At 39.1% G+C, this 16269-nt stretch overlaps 1 protein-coding gene across 1 annotated transcript; it reads left to right on the top strand.

The window, feature by feature from the left end:
• Positions 1–70: 70 nt before the first annotated feature.
• Positions 71–15777, top strand: gramd1c (GRAM domain containing 1c). The gene is given in 19 exon segments (XM_042510741.1): positions 71–193; positions 195–236; positions 837–924; positions 1745–1871; positions 2950–3050; positions 4084–4179; positions 4875–4955; positions 7600–7718; positions 7796–7952; positions 8043–8202; positions 9202–9345; positions 9789–9907; positions 9985–10127; positions 10206–10309; positions 11191–11361; positions 11981–12047; positions 12205–12324; positions 13726–13831; positions 14608–15777. Coding segments are annotated over 19 exon segments (2079 nt in total). The 5' UTR covers positions 71–128; the 3' UTR covers positions 14677–15777.
• The last annotated feature ends 492 nt before the right edge of the window (positions 15778–16269 follow it).

The following is a 16269-nucleotide window of genomic DNA, read 5'->3' as shown; positions in this document are numbered from 1 at the left end:
GAGCCCTTGACTACTTCTGTGAAGACCAATGAGCGTCACCGGTGAGATGACAACTCCTTAAGGTATGCTCCCCCGGCCGGATCAGATGCACCTGCATGCAACGAGGAGCACGCGCACAACATTAACCCATGAGCAGAGCTTCAGAGCTGTGTGCGACAAACAAACTGGCGTCTTCTTTGCTTTTGTTTTTAACCAATTTGCAACAGAACAGAAACCCTGGGTCCACTCCGTACCAGGTAAGTGACTGACAACAACACGTTTGTCTCACACAACCCGCATGTAGTGACATGTTGGAGTCTCAGCACGCCTTTGCGCTCATGGCGCTGTGCGTAAAAGTATTTAGACGCACGTTTGTCGGCTTTACAGATCTGACTTTTTATCATCTTTTGTTTTCTGTGGCATCCATATCGACTGATTAATCATATCAGCCCAAACAATCTGACAGCAGAGTTGTGATATGGTGGCATTAGATCGCTGTCTTTCAGTTTCTTTTACAAAATCAACTTTGCGTAATTTTAACATAACTTTTTCACACCGCATAAACGTGTCACAAGTACATAAAAGTGTATGATTACTGGCACGACTTCATCCTCGGTGAAACTCCCCGGTCAAACCAGTTCTGTTGCAGTGATAATGACTTCCCTTGTGGTGCTCCTTGTTTCATGACATTTGGCGATCATGTTGTTGTTGTTCGACTCTCTAAAGGCCCACACAAGTTATTTTTGTCTCCTGTCTCTTCCAATTAAAATGCTGAAATCTGTGTAGTATCACTCTGCAGGAGAATTTTCACAGAAGCATGACTTTTTATTTATTTATTTATTTATTTATTTGAGCAGCACATCAGAGCAGATGGACCAGGTATCCAACCGGTCAGGAGTGGGCAGTGATGATGAAGAGTTCACGTGGAGCTCTAATGAAGACGAGGTAAGAAAAACAACTACACGCTACACCATGCCAGGGGCGGAGCTGGATGGTGTAAACTTTGGTGGCTCCGCCCAAATCTGGGGGGGGGGGGGTTTCCAGGGGCATGCATGGGATATTTCTTTTCCCCATCCCCGGCAGCTTTTTGCACCGTTTTGAATGTAAATACATCACTTAAAAGCTGCAAGGGGAGCTAAAGTGTGTGGACCTTTCTCTGTATCCACATTGAAACCCATCCCATAACTATCTGGCGTGCCCTTTTTGCAGTTCATTGGGGGAGAACATGAAATGGGGAGTGTCAAACCCTTTTCTGCATTGTGGTGATTATTTATGCACCACTTTGTGCATTTCTACATCAATATATGGTCTAAAACTTTTTAATTTTGTTGATATATAAGCCTTCTTCTACTGTAATGTTTTTATTGGGCAGAATAAATGCACGTCATTTATACCTGCTCCTGCTGCTTGTATGTGACGTTCAGACTTCCTTTACATGATTTACCTAAAATCATGCAGTTCTAGTAGAAAATACAATAAACTATGACGTTGAAAATCTTATCACACCATGTTCCACCTCACACATGTGGGATTGCTGTTGCCTCTCTGATGTAAAACCCAACAGGCTCATAATGCTGTTTATCATCTGCTCACACTCTCAGGAGATGTTACTTAATTCTCAGTCTCGTTCTCTCTCATCACCACTTTTAACCTCCAGTGAGAATTATACACATCTTGATATTTGTTCTGGTTTCTGTTTTGAGCACAAAGACAGAAAAAATATGCCATGTCTTATTACTGTCTCTGATGTTCACATGTCCTCCAGCAGAGCTCCGACCCTCAGGGACAGTGTCTTGCTGCACCACAAACTCCCCTGCCGACATACAAACAGAGGTTTGATGAATTTAAGAAGTTGTTCAAAGAACTGCCGGAGTCAGAGAGACTCATAGTGGGTGAGTTACAAAGACTGCTTCTCAAGGTAATAAGAGTGTTGATCCATGACACAGATATTTCAGGTATTATTCGATTTATTATTATTGTTATTTATTTCACAAACCTTGTTTTATCTGATTTTTTTTGGTTGCAAAAGTGGAAATGACAAAAGACACAGAACAATAATAATAATAATCGTCATAATAATAAACTTTATTTGTATATCACCTTTTTATACAAGAAACGCAACCTAACATGCTTTACAACAAAAAAAAAAAAACATTGCATACACCAAGTGCTTCACATCAAAAGACATTGAAGACATAAAGACATGATAAAACCAGCATGTAAAAATAAGATAAGATAAGAATAGAATTCATAAAGTGCATCTTCACATGGAATAAACCCACATGATAATACTAGTAAAAGTAAGATAAAAACAAGGATAAAAATATAATGTGCAGAATACATGACATAAGATGGAAAATAAAACCCACTGAGATAACATTAATAAAAATAAAGCTAGAAATGGTGTATAAAATGCATAAAATTAAGGAAAATACAGCATTTTAAAGAGGTGCAGCGGTGCATAAGTACGAAGCAGGATGAGCAGCTCTTCAAATCTGTATGACAGTATTCTATCCTAAATTAAGTAACAATTTATAAAAATAAAAAATAAAATGATGAAGTAGAAACAAAATATAATGTTTAATGCAGTTGTGGTCTATGTTCAAATAAGTCAATTATGTATTCAGAGATGGTATCATCAGTGAATATTTTAACCAGATGGTAAACTTACACACTAATAAATAAAATATTTAAGTTTGATGTTTTACAGTGACACTGTTGCATTAAATGGAAAATTATCAAGGTTAGACACATGACTCTGTAGTGTAACCTCAGCATGACACAGATCTAGAAACCAGAACTGGATGAAAATTTTAGATGTATTTTAAAAATCTCGGAGAAGGTGAGTCACCATATGACTCTCACTACAGTGGCCTGTTTTATAAATATAATGTGTCACAGAACACCTCAGGCACACTCATTTCGATGGATGATACACCTGCTACAGCTTTCCTGTATATTTTTCCTCAGACTACCCGTGTGCCCTCCAGCGGGACATCCTCCTTCAGGGACGCCTCTACCTCGCAGAGAACTGGCTCTGCTTCTACAGCAATGTGTTTCGGGGTACAAAGGTAATAAGACAGTGGAGGACAGACGGCAAGAGCAGAGGGTGTACAGTCTAGAAGCACATTGTGTTCATACTGATGTAACTGCAAAAGTGCGTACAAAGCATCAAAATATAGATTTATCTTCATTAAACTAACATTTCTTCCTCTTCAGTGTACATTTCAATATTGATGGTTTATTTATCTCTAATAAGAGTAAACTATTTCACACACTGTTCACTCAACACTCCCTTTTAAAAAATGGAGAAAAAAGAAACGTGTGCACATTTTAAAGGAAAAATGTAAGCAATTGCATTTCTGAGCCTGTTTTTTTGTTGTTGAATTTTCCACTGTATTTTTTTTTATTCCCACAAAAGTTGCTATTAAAATGTATATATCAATCTAATGTGTTTTTAGCAACGTAAAAGAGAAACCATAATTATCACATTTTGGTATCATTTCCTCAAAAACATACAAAATGTTTACAAAAACCAGGTGCTGGACAAAAGATCACGCAAGAGACAAAAAACAGAGTCAGCACTCTGCACTGTGCTCTTGTAGACGTGTAATCAAATGACAACTGAGATGACATTTCGAACATGCTCTTAAACAAGCACACAAAATCTCTGGGAGAGCTCACCAAATGAACAAACAAAATATGGCTCCAAAGTGCACAAAATAATACACTTGTTTATGGGAAAAAGACCTTCTGTGCAGTTCCTGTTCCTCAAAAACAAGCAGCGAGGAATTCTGGTTTGCAGTCATGTGCAACAGATGAACAACAGCTAAGCAACAAAAGTAAAAAATAACAAGGGAGATCCACATATTGCAACACTTGTTGCAGCCTCAGTGGACTGTATGATAATGCAACAATGCTGCTGTGAGCACAATGTTCACGCCTCTTCTTGGGAGAGTTGCCTAAAGTCATTACAAGATGTCATCACAAAATGACTCCTGAGTGGATGAGGATATATCTGATAAAGTAATGAATTATTTCTTTATAGCATTCTTTGATAAGCATGTGTGTACTAACTACAGTAACCGTTTACCTGTTTTATAGATTACACTGACCCTTAAAGACATTGTGACTGTGACCAGAGAGAAAACAGCTCGGCTGATTCCCAACGCCATTCAGATCTGCACGAACACAGAGAAGGTATATTGTGTTAGACGCAGTGGTGGAATGTAACTAAGTACATTTACTCAAGTACTGTACATAAGTATGAATTTAAGGTACTTGTGCCTTACTTGAGTATTTTTTGTTACTTTACAAATAAAGATTTTTGCATAAAAATCACAAGAAGAGTTTGTAAAATATAATGTTTTTGTTCTAAAATAAATTGCCAAAGAGTTTATACAAGTACAGATGCAATAATTAGTTCTTTAATTAATCGGTTGATTCACAGAAAACAACTGTTTTGACAAACATTTAAGCCTTTTTGATTTTTGAAACAATTATAGGGGTTATATATATGAGTTATAGGGGATGTTATTATTAATTTTGATTTTTTTTTGGGTGTTTTCGATCTCCAGCTTATTTTGAAGTAGAAGTATTGTTTTATATATATATATATATATATATATATATATATATATATATTTTTTTTTTTTTTTATTTTTTAAATTTTGAGTTTTTTTTCTAACAATTTGGAGTTTTTTTGGATGTGTGTGTGTGTCAAAGATCTTTCTGCATTGGTTCTTTTACTTTTAATACTTTTAGTGTATTTTCTTTATTATTCTTACTCACTTTTACTTAAGTTATATTTTCAATGCAGGACTTTTAATTGTGACAGTATTTCACATTTAATTAATGAATAACTAATGATCGTATCTTTGTATCTTCACCTGCAGTTCTTCTTCACGTCCTTCGCGGCACGCGAGAAAAGTTACCTGTGTGTTTTCCGCATGTGGCAAAACACACTGTTGGACAAGGTAAAGCCTGCTCCACTGACATACAGTTACCTAAAACTGTCTTCTAACCACAGACAATATCAGTATCATGTTCATACTCCATGTAGAATAACCACAGTTCATACAGGTTCAACAATAGTCACTGTTACATACCTCAGTCACATGTCCACAGTACCTAAAGTCATTTCACACGTATCTCAAACACTGTCGTCACACAGACTTTGCCGTGATCCAATAAATAGACTGCTGTGACTAAATGCCTCACAGAGCACCAGCAGCTCTGTGACTTTAGCTCATTTTGCAGCACTTATGTAATCGGTCCAGAGTACATATCAAACTGCCCTGTCTCCTCTGAGGTTATCAGTGCTGCTCTGCTATTGCATGTAGGGTAGAGATCTGCCCACAGCAGCACAGCAGAGTTTGATATTGAGTCTGACAGACACAGGCTTTTGTTCATTGTTCCACATAATAAGGTGCTGTTTGGAATCATTTATATTTATGTCAGGGATTTAGTTCAAAAGTTAACCGCTGAGCCAGCTTTATTTGTGCTCACACAGCTCTTTGCACAAGTAGGATGTGGCTCAGGAGCTAGAGCGGATCGTCCACTTATCAGAAATTTTAGGTAGTGTAAGCAGTACCTTGAGTGATTTTGCTAGTTTGCAGGTAAACAGGTTCAAATTTTGTACATAAGTTAAAGTTGAAGCACTAAAATGGGTTGGATTAAGCCTTTGCTAAAGTGCAATTGCTGAAAACTTGATTTTCTGAGAATCTTAAAGATTACAACTTTAAAAATGAGCTACAAGTGTCAGTTGATGTGCAGCGGCTTAAAGCAGTTACATTGTCAGTCGAAAAGTAGACATGGAAGCAGTTAAAAACCTCACTGAAGTTGCAGCAATAGAGACGCTACATCTTATTTAATGGGCCACTTCACAAGGACTGCAACCAAACAAACACTGTGGCACACGATTCACTAAAAAATTTTTAATAAGTTAAAAATGACACTGCGTCTTAAATCGTGTGCTGAGCCTTATTTGGTCAGTGATAGGGTAATTAAAAAATAAAAATAAATGTGATTTTTTTTTGTATCTGAAATAAGCATAAAGAAGGTGTTAGTGTGTATAAAAAAATCATCAAAATGTACCTTGTTTATGATTTTAAAAAAAGTGCAATGGGAAGATCCCTTGAGCTAAGTTCTGGCTGTCCCCAAATCCTAGAAGCACCCCTGCATACACTTGACCTTTGCAGGGTTGCGACTGGATTTTCCTATTTGCAAACACCACATAGGAAAGCAAACATCAACAGGCGGAAAACAAGGAATTAATTTATAATATTTACGGATAAATATAAATGGTTGATTATTGACTACCCGCTGGCTTCCTGTCATTTTGCAAAAGTTTTGTGTATCGCTGATATAAATCATTGGCTTTATGTTCACATAACAATAAGGTGTTTTTAAGAGGTGAAACCAAGCAGCAATGCTTACACCACTGTTCTTATAGACAGGCACTATGGCAACCTGTACCCACGGGGGCGCAGTCTCCTGGGATCAGTAGCACAAACACCTGTATATACAAACATCAGCGTCTAGAGTTCATTGACCTCTCAGGTGTGGTCTCGAGGGTAGATTTACATTACATTGCGCACAGAGCGCACTTGACGCTCAGCTCGAAGTTAAACCGGAGTCGCATCTTAACAAAGACGCTTCTCTGGCGGTCTGAACTGGCAGTGAACCGGACTTTCGACAGGTAGGACGAGCTTTTATTTACCTTTTATCGCGGCGTAAAATCTGGGCGGCGCGTCTTTACGCCCCTGAACTCGCTCAGAGGACTTCCTGAATGATCGTCCAGGCTGCAGATCAGTCTGACAGCCAGCTGAAGCAAACAGCCGCGAGGGGAAAAGTCCTCTGACAAGTAAGTAAAGTCTGTGTGAATAGATCTGAAACTTTCTCACGGTTTTAGATGCGCTTTAGTTGAATATAGTGTTTTATTTCCCGTCGGATTAAACCTGCCTACGGATCACTTTATTCCTCCGCCACATGGAGCAGCACATCTTGTTTTTGAAGTTTTCTGAGAGTGAGTTTCTTTTGGTTGTCAACACAGAAATGTAATATGAATATCCCAGAGGTCGAGAGAGACAATGAGGTCTACAGGTTGCTTGTCACCCATGGAGATAAGACTGTAAATTATACTGTGTGGACGTTAGATGTGTCCAGGTAACCTACTTCAAACTCTGAGTCACCTGAAGTTTATTGATCATATTATGGTTTCTGTCTGTCAAAGCAGAGTTGTTATTATGCAAGAGGAAGAGATATCTGCAGGTGCTGGTTTCCAAGTCAAGTCAAGCTGTATTTATAGAGCACATCTAACCCTTTTGAGACCTGAGAAAATTGGTTGTGTGTGTGTGTGTGTGTGTGTGGGTGGGGGGGGGGGGGGGGGGGGGGTGGGGTTGAATTGTTTGGTAGCTCTATCAAAAGCTCTACAAATTGCTGTTTCAATGCTATGATGTTTACTGTCATAAATATAGTTACTGAAAAATGTCACCAACTGAATAAAAACTACTTTCTCTAAAACCTAAGTCAAAAAAGTAGCGTCGAATAGGCTTGAAGTTGGAAACAAGCCTTAATTGCAGGTAATGTTTGTAACCTCCCTTTTTTCTCCGCCTTCAGCCTCTGACCAGCTTGGAGTTGTGGCAGATGGTTAAACAGCATTATGGGTATGACCTGGGCCTGAGCCATGAAGAGATGGAGAGCTTACAGATATCAGCAGACTCAAGCATGCAGACCAGGTGAGCTCACGCCCGCCTGCTCTTTGCACATAGTCTCAATTTACTGTAATATAACACCACCTCTGTGTTTACTGCAGCCTGACAGCGAGGCCTGGTGGTGATGATGGTATAGGGAAGCTCGAGCGCCCCCCTTCCCTTCGCCTCCCTGGGATGGAGCACGGGCCTTTAGATGCTTCGACACCTCAAGGGGAGGACTTGCCTTCCCCTGTCAGCTCACAGAGCTCTCCCATTTTGGTATTATGTTTTTCTTTTTCATCATTTTGTGGTCTGTGCATGTTTTAATCTTTTCACACCTCATCGTTTGTGTTGTTTTCCGCCCTCCAGCCGGATGACGCTCGTAGCACCCCGTCTCGGCGCAGCCCAGCTCCGTCGCTGGACCGCCTCGCCCCAGAACGGGTTTCCAAGCGCTCCTCGCTTTCTCTTGACCTTAACGCCAATGAGAACGACCTGTCTGAACAAACTGGCTCAGAAAGCATCGAGGATGGTAAGATGCTTGAGCCCATGCTTTGTATTTTAATGCCTCCACGCTGGAGATAGCCGGGATCTTGAGGTGATTTGATCAGATTTGGCAGAAATGTCCAATTGGACTCAAAGATGAATTGAATAGATTGGTGGTCAAAGGTCAATGTGATCTCGTCTGTTGCGTTCTTGTGAACACAGTATCTCATGAACGCCAAATGGGAATTTTCCCAAATTTGGCACAAACATCTGCTTGGATTCAACAATGAACTTATTAAAATTTGGTTGTCCAAGGTCAAAGGTCAGGGTCAATATGACCTTGCGTTCATCTCATTTCTTGATTGCGATATATCTAGAAGGTCTCGAAGGAATTTCAGAATTTTGGCGCAAACGTCCACTCACACTCAAGAATGAACTGATTAGATTTGGTGGTCAAAGTTCAAGGTAAATGTGACCTCACCAAACATGTTATTGGCCATTACTCAGCAACTCATTCACTGATATGACAATATTTTACACAAATGTCTTGACATTTTGTAACCAAAGGGTCAAAGGTGAACTTTATTGTGATGTCATAGTGTTCTACAAAAACACTTTTCTGGCCATTACTTAACACCTGATGTGTGTGAAGCTTCCACGCTTTCACAGATATAGAGTGTGTTTACATGGACATGAATGAAGTGTTTTTGGAGTATCCTTTTTATCTGTTGGGTATTTACACACCATATCCTGTTTATGAGAAGCCCAACTATGCTATCTGGAGTACTCCGAAGGAAAGTGAGATGTATACGAGGAATATGAATAACCCGATAGTTCTGTTCTCATCTAAACACCATTTCCTGAATATTATCATAACCAGGATTGGCTTCATAAACAGGTTATTCAAGTTTATGTAACCACACTCATTGATATGAACAGTAACTGCAACTTGACCGATTTGTGGAGACATAATGCCACGAGGAGGCAATTCTGTTCATGGTTTAATATATTTTGCTCTCTCTCCCTAAACTTTTTGCATCATCAGTGGAGGAGCGAGTGGGTTCGTCTCAGTTGCAGGGTCGACTTTATCTAAACAAGGTGTTCCACATCAGCGCCAACAAGATGTTTGAGCTGCTTTTCACCGACTCCAGCTTCATCCGCAGGTTCATGAACGTCAGGAAGATAACCAGTAAGTATAAAACCAGTTTTAATCTGGATTTAAAGGCATATAAAGGGGCTATATATACATTAAATCTGTTGCATTGCTTATGTAAGGGATAACGTACAGCGAGTGGTTCATTATTGTGAAATAAACCCCAACAGCTGCAGGACAGTGCTATAAACAATATGCAACAAAGAAATCAATAAATTGGCAAAAAAAAGATTTGAAAATTATTTAACTGCTTTGAGTCTACGATCAGAACTGCATCCACTGCAACTGTCTGTAATTGGAGCATTGTAATTGACTGAATCAGAATCGAGTGTCCATAGCTACGTAATGACTTTTGGTAACAATGTTTATCTGTATGCTCCCTGTTAAATAAACAAAATCATTTTCAGCCATCTATCCATCATGTCTAGGCAATAACATCTTCCATGTGCATTATTCTAGTTGTGTTTTTGTGTTCTCAGACGCCAGCTTTACTGCTTGGCAAAAAGATGCCCCAGGAAACATGAAGAGGAGTCTGAACTACACAATAACCATCAGCAACCCTCTGATTGGCAAGTTCTCCACCGCTACAGAGAACCAGGTTTGTTTACATCTGTGTAAATGGTGTTTGAACACCTGACTGGATAAATAAACGTGTGCACTCCAATTATCTCTCAGACGCTGTACAAAGAATCCAGGGATGGTCAGTATTACCACGTGGACTCTGAGGTGTACACTCACGATGTTCCCTATCATGATTACTTCTACACGCAAAACCGGTACTACATCATAAGTAACTCGAAGCGAAAGTGTCGGCTAAGGTAAGATATTATGATTTTATGACTGTACTTTTATATTTTTTGAGTGACTGCCATTTAAAATGTCAATTGTACTGCCAGGGTTTATACTGATGTCAAATATAAGAAGCAGCCATGGGGCCTGGTGAAGTCCTTCATCACAAAAAACTCCTGGAGCGGCATAGAAGATTATTTCAGACAGCTGGGTAAGTAGAAGGCTGTTCACACAGTGTGGAGGCATTAAAGAGCACTTCAGTGCTTGTATCATTGTATCATTTTTATTTAAATAAAAATTTAAAACAGGTCAATTTGACCCAAACATTACATAAGTGTTGAGAAGACATTACCCTAAAATTGGCAAGAAATCAGTAAAAAGTAGATTACCTGAAAATTAGCAAAAATAAATAAAACAAAAAAGTTAAAAACAAACAATAACAACAAAAATGCTTAAAAATATAGTAATTTTAAAAGATAATTTAAAATAGATTATATTGATAATTATAGTATGGCACTCTGGACATACTTTACTAGTTTTTCCAAATCTACTTTGTTGTTGCTAAGTTATTAGTGCCAGAACTAAATTAAAATTGGCTGAATAAAAGGGTCGAAGACTGCTTTTTGTATATAAAAAAAACAGTGGAATCTCTTTGACGTACCTCTCAACCCTTAAATGTGCAAAATTATTTTGCCCACCCCTTTATTAGGACTAGTTTTTGGAGGCATATAACCACAAGGCAGTAATTCCAGTTTTATCGCTGATCTGATATGAGCTGTTTCCTCCGGCACACATCGTGCTCTGCAGCAGTGAATCATATAACAGTTATGAGAAAAGAAATATGACGGGCAGTCGTACCTGCATCACACTGAAGTTATCAGCTTTTTAAAGTGCACTGAGCTTGGAAACCTTCTGGAATTATGCCTTTCTTGTGTTTTAGTTACTGTTTAAGCAGAAATGTTTCATTGATCTGATACTCTTCAATTATCAGTGTCTAAATACGCTGACACTTTGATGACATGGTGTTTTTACTGCTTTAACCCCTCTCACTCTGTGTTTGACTCTTTATGGCGCTTTGTTGACACTGTGCAGAGGCAGAGCTGCTGGAGGAGGAAGCAGAGATCAATCAAGGAGGTGGAGACACAGGGAAGAGCGGTGGGCTGCGGAGGAGGAGGCGGACTTACAGCCGGACTCTGCCTGAGCACATGAAGCCCAACAAGCAGTTCGGGCAAGACCCCGAACAGCACAGAGATGGCAACATGGGTACATGGTGTTATACTGTGTATAAATGCTTTGAAGGAATAGATCTGCTGAGATGATCAATACCACTCTCATGTCTGTCTATCAGATATGAAGCTATAGCCAGGAGACAATTAGCTTAGCATAAAGCTCTGTAGCAGGGGTAAAACCTGGTCATGTGTTGAAATGTGCTGATTCTGTACAAAGCATGTTTATTTTAAACCTTTGAATACATTTCTTTAATCTGACTGAAGTAAACTAAGAACACATGGTTTTTTAAAAAAATTTACTAAAATGTTCAAATGAACATCCAGTCACTCTGCACTTTTGAGAATTTCTTCCTGCGGTGGAGGCAGTGCAGCGGTAAAGCCTTGAAAGCAAATGTGCCAACTGCATGCCGGACAACCGCCCCTGCTGTAGAGACGAGTGGAGATTTGCCGCTGTCGTATTTGGTTGTACTCATGACACACCCAGAAAAAAACAGCAGCATGTGTAGCTTAGGCTGATGCAAAATGTTGACCACGTTTGGGAGTAGATATTTTCTAACCAGAAAAATGTCGACTGCAACCCAGGTTTGTCAACAGCCAGCATGTTTTTTTTCTTTCAAATCTATAATTTCTTGATCTGTCCATCTGTGTTTCAGGACCTGTAGAAATGAACGGGCCGCACGGATGGAGCACAACGACAATAGTGGCTGTGATGAGTGTGATGTAAGTTAACAACCTGAAAACACACCTGTGAAACACCTGGTATTTTATTCCGTGACAGACTGCGTTGATCGTAAAGGTCATAACATCCAAAGATTGTGTGTGTTAGGATGCTTCCTCCTGTGCACCAGTGGTCAGATGAAACTTTCTGTCTCCTTAGCTTGCTGATTCTGACGGTGATGAATCTGGGTCTGTTCTTCAAGTTGTGGGCCATGGAGGACGTAGCGCACCGCATGTACCTGAGCACAAAGCATCGGCTGAGGGAGAGGAGCGAGGCCAGGTCAGATAACTTTCTGTTCTTTTTGTAATATGCACATTTCATCGGATCTGCTCCCTTGTTCGTCATCTGTCATAGACTGTAACTATATCGGAAGTTGCCACACTCAGAAAGCAGAAGTCTTGGTGTGGGTGGAGAGGGGGAAGAGGTTTGTATTCCTCCACTTTTTTAAATGATGTCTGTGGCGTCGAAGCAGCCCACATGCAGGAGCGCACTTGTTCTAATGAGTCACAGTGTTTAAACTGCCTGCAGGTCAGCCTCAGTAATGGTGGTTATGTAAGTGACATCGTCTTGCGTCTGTGCCCCTTCACTCTTCTTACATTTCCTTCCCTCCTACTTTTTTGTCTGTCTTCTGCTGCTTTTATATAACAAATGTGAATATCATATTGTGCGAGGAGCGTAGGTTTCATTTAAACAGTGGTGGGGACACAAGCTGGGGATGTGGGGTGAATTTTTATGGACCAATTTGTGCCTTTTCTGCATCAATTTATGGTAGAAAAGTCTTTATTTATTGAAAAGGAAACAGAAATTTTTATTCTACAATATATGTCAATAGAATATAAAACAGTAATGCTCCCAGGCATTCTGTACTGCTGTCAAATTTTTATTCTCCCGTTGACAGATTATATCCCTGCTGAGTCAACACTCATTATTTAGGCATTATTTACTTTTCCATCCTCTTATGCGTCTTCTGTTTGGGGAGGTAACCTCTCAAGTAAGTTTGTACACAAGTCCTTATGGATTATATTGATGCCTAATTGACAAAAATACACTTAGCATAAATATGATGCTTTTTTATTTTTTTGTTTCTAGAATAATGTTTATTGTGGAAATGTAAGGAATCATTAAAATGTTATATTTCTTAAAGGGAATTTGGCATAATGTTTTCCACTAGGAGCAGGTCGGGACATAATCTGAAAAGGAATCTAGGTGAAGTCTTGCAGTAAAGTGACCGTGCAAGATCTACAGTCTGTGCCAAATCTAGTAAAAATTCACATTGTCTTTAGATGTGAGAGGTTGTCAGACTTCAGTCTTTTCAAAGTCTTCTGGTGTATTTTAGGCAATAAGTAACCAGCTTTTCAACGTGATTTGCTGTCCTCTCTTTTCAGTGATGTGCTGATGTAATATCTCCGCAGGAAAGTATCAGTAAAACTACCAGCTGGCAACTTCACTATCAGATGGTTATATTTTAAAGATGTTTCCCCTGTTTTTAGAATTTTTGTTACTTTCTGTTATTTAGTAATCTGGGTTTTGTTTTTAACTAAAAAAAAATTAACATATTTTACACTGTATATTGGAGGGACAGATTGATATTTCTTTTTGGAGGACATGGTAAGAGAACGTGTGATGCTCGTATTTTGCTCATAATAATAATAATAATCTTTTTTTTCCTGTTTTTGGCAGCTTGGCCTCTGAATATGGGCCCAGACCGGTACCGGGATTTAGGACCGCAGATGATGCGCAGCTGCTGAAAATTGTATTGCAGGACTCAATCAAGCTTTTAGAACAGGTGAGACAAGCTGGGGACGCACTCAATAAATGAAAAGTCTGATTGTAGCTCCAATGTGACCATGATTGTGGAGGTTCTGCACTGCCTTGTGCAAATGAATGTAGTTCAGCTAGTGACTGTGTAAAAAGATGGAGGTCACATCTTCACTTCCTCCCACTGTATAAAAGTGAAGCCAATATGTGCGGATACAGTGGCTTCCATCTTTCTCCAGTGACGGAGCCATAATCTGTACAGTAGTGATCTCCATGGTATCGAGTTCCTACCTCTACACTTGTCCAATTAATTGCTATTGACGCCATTGATTGTGAGCCCACAAACTGGCACTGTATAACGGTTAATTATGACATCAAACACCCTTTTTAATAGCATCAAATACCAGTGAAACTGAATTAATAAGAAAAATGAAAAAAAAAGACACAAACAGCAGTGTGATAATAACTACCTTAAGTGACAGAAACCATCTTTGGAGAAAAGTTACTTGGTGTGTACCTTTTGAGTTTTTAGTTTAGTTTTGGCCCATGTCCCTTCTGCTAACATGGAGGGGGCGGGGTTTATGACCGGTTCTGCAGCCGGCCACCAGGAGGCGATCGAGAAGTTTTGGCTTCACTTTTGGGGAGCTGTCCATTTTTATATACAGTCAATGAGTTCATCATAGACTTTTTATCATTATCTTGTTTTAATTTACAACTATCACATAAATTCATAGCTGTTTTGTAACACAAAAAAAACTGAAGCAGTTTTTCTGGCTGCTGAGTCATTTCTTGTTTTTTTCACAGCTGCGCAGCTCTCTGCTGGCGCTGCAGCAGAACTTTGCTTTGGCCAATCACACAGCGGCACCGCAGTGATGCTCCACACCTGGCAACCACAGAGTACCTGTCCCCTGTGGAGAGGAGCAAAAGACTGCAGTAGTGAACTGCCTCTGAGGAAATCTCTGGTATCCAGCGATGTTGCGGTGTAGACGTCCCCAGACCCCTGTCATGCCATGTGTTGCCAGGGGTTACACTTCCCAAAGCCTGTGGCGGGGCATCAGGTGCCAGAATGTTTTAAAGATGTGGACTGACTGCTGTGAAGATGAAGTTACATCAGTCGGCCGCACACGGAGCAGCATGTTTAGACTTCTTTAGGATGCTATTGTCAGCTCTCTTAGCTGGCTTCTTTTTCACTCTTAAATAGTGGCATTGGGTTTCTGAAGACTCTTTACTGATGTGCCTTCTTATGTTGTGATGAACTGAAATACTTTTATTTGTGTTTTACTCCAGGGAAGTGAATCAATATTATTTAAAATAACTATTTTCACTATGTACATTTTTGCACATATTTTAATTTTTGCACAAGTGCCCTTTAGATATATTTTAGTATTTTTACTCTTCCAATAAAAACTGTAGAATCAGGGCCTCAAATTTGAGTTTGTCCTATCTTTTGTAATCATAATAATTTATCTGTTTTTGTATATGTGAACTGCAGGAATAGATGCAACATAATTAACAAATGCAAATAAAAAATATTTTATAATACTGTATATGAGCCAAATCTGGTGAGCAGAGATACTGCTGATGGTGGGCCTTGAGTTTTTTTTTTTTTAAAAAAGTATGATTTGCTGTAATTTTGAGTACTAGGTGTAGGGTCAGTGCAACTATCTCAGGTTTTCGTAGTACTTTTCTCTCACACTGTGAACACCAAATGCAAATTTGTTTTGTGATTTCCAAATTGACACTAACACTACAGTCGTTTTCTTTGTATCAGTTGTTGGTGACATGCCACTACAATGACCTTGAGCCTGTTTGATGTTTACAGTGTTGCCATCAGCCTTGTCTGTGTGCGTACATTTGTTCAGCCACTTAAAACCACTTCTACAAGCAACCATTTATGTAAATTTGTTCCTGTATTGTACATTTTTTTGCCATATTGCAATTCACTGTTTTAATAAACAAGATTTCTTGCCAGAATGATTTATTTCATTGCTGTATTACTGTCAACATTTTAATCATCATTATTGTTAAATGTCAGACGGACAATCGGTGATTCATTCATAAAGCTCCTGTGAAAACTTTACAAAATGCTCCACATGAAAAAAATAAACAATCACTGACAGGGAAATAAATGTAAATAAAAATACTGCTGAAATGTATCATTCATAAATAATTTAAGATTAATTTTATAGATTTGCCTCTGATTGATATTATACAGAGCACTCTACAGCCTGAAAAACTTGGAAAACAACCTTAAAACATAGTTTTCCAGCGCTCAATTCATGTTTAATCTCCTGCTTTTCACATCATCCGCAGCTATCTCAGCTAAAACTGTGCGTGTGCCTGAAGAATATATGAGGTGCTCATATTCTCACTGTACATTCCTCCTTTATAAATACACGTTTATGTGCAGGAAAAGGTGTATGCATGGTTTTAGTGTGTACACATAGTTTATACATCTGGCCCCTG

This window comes from Plectropomus leopardus, chromosome 21, assembly GCF_008729295.1.
Source record: "Plectropomus leopardus isolate mb chromosome 21, YSFRI_Pleo_2.0, whole genome shotgun sequence".
NCBI classification, from domain to species: domain Eukaryota; kingdom Metazoa; phylum Chordata; class Actinopteri; order Perciformes; family Serranidae; genus Plectropomus; species Plectropomus leopardus.
The sequence above is the reverse complement of the archived record's forward strand: the minus strand, read 5'-3'. Positions and strand labels throughout refer to the sequence as shown.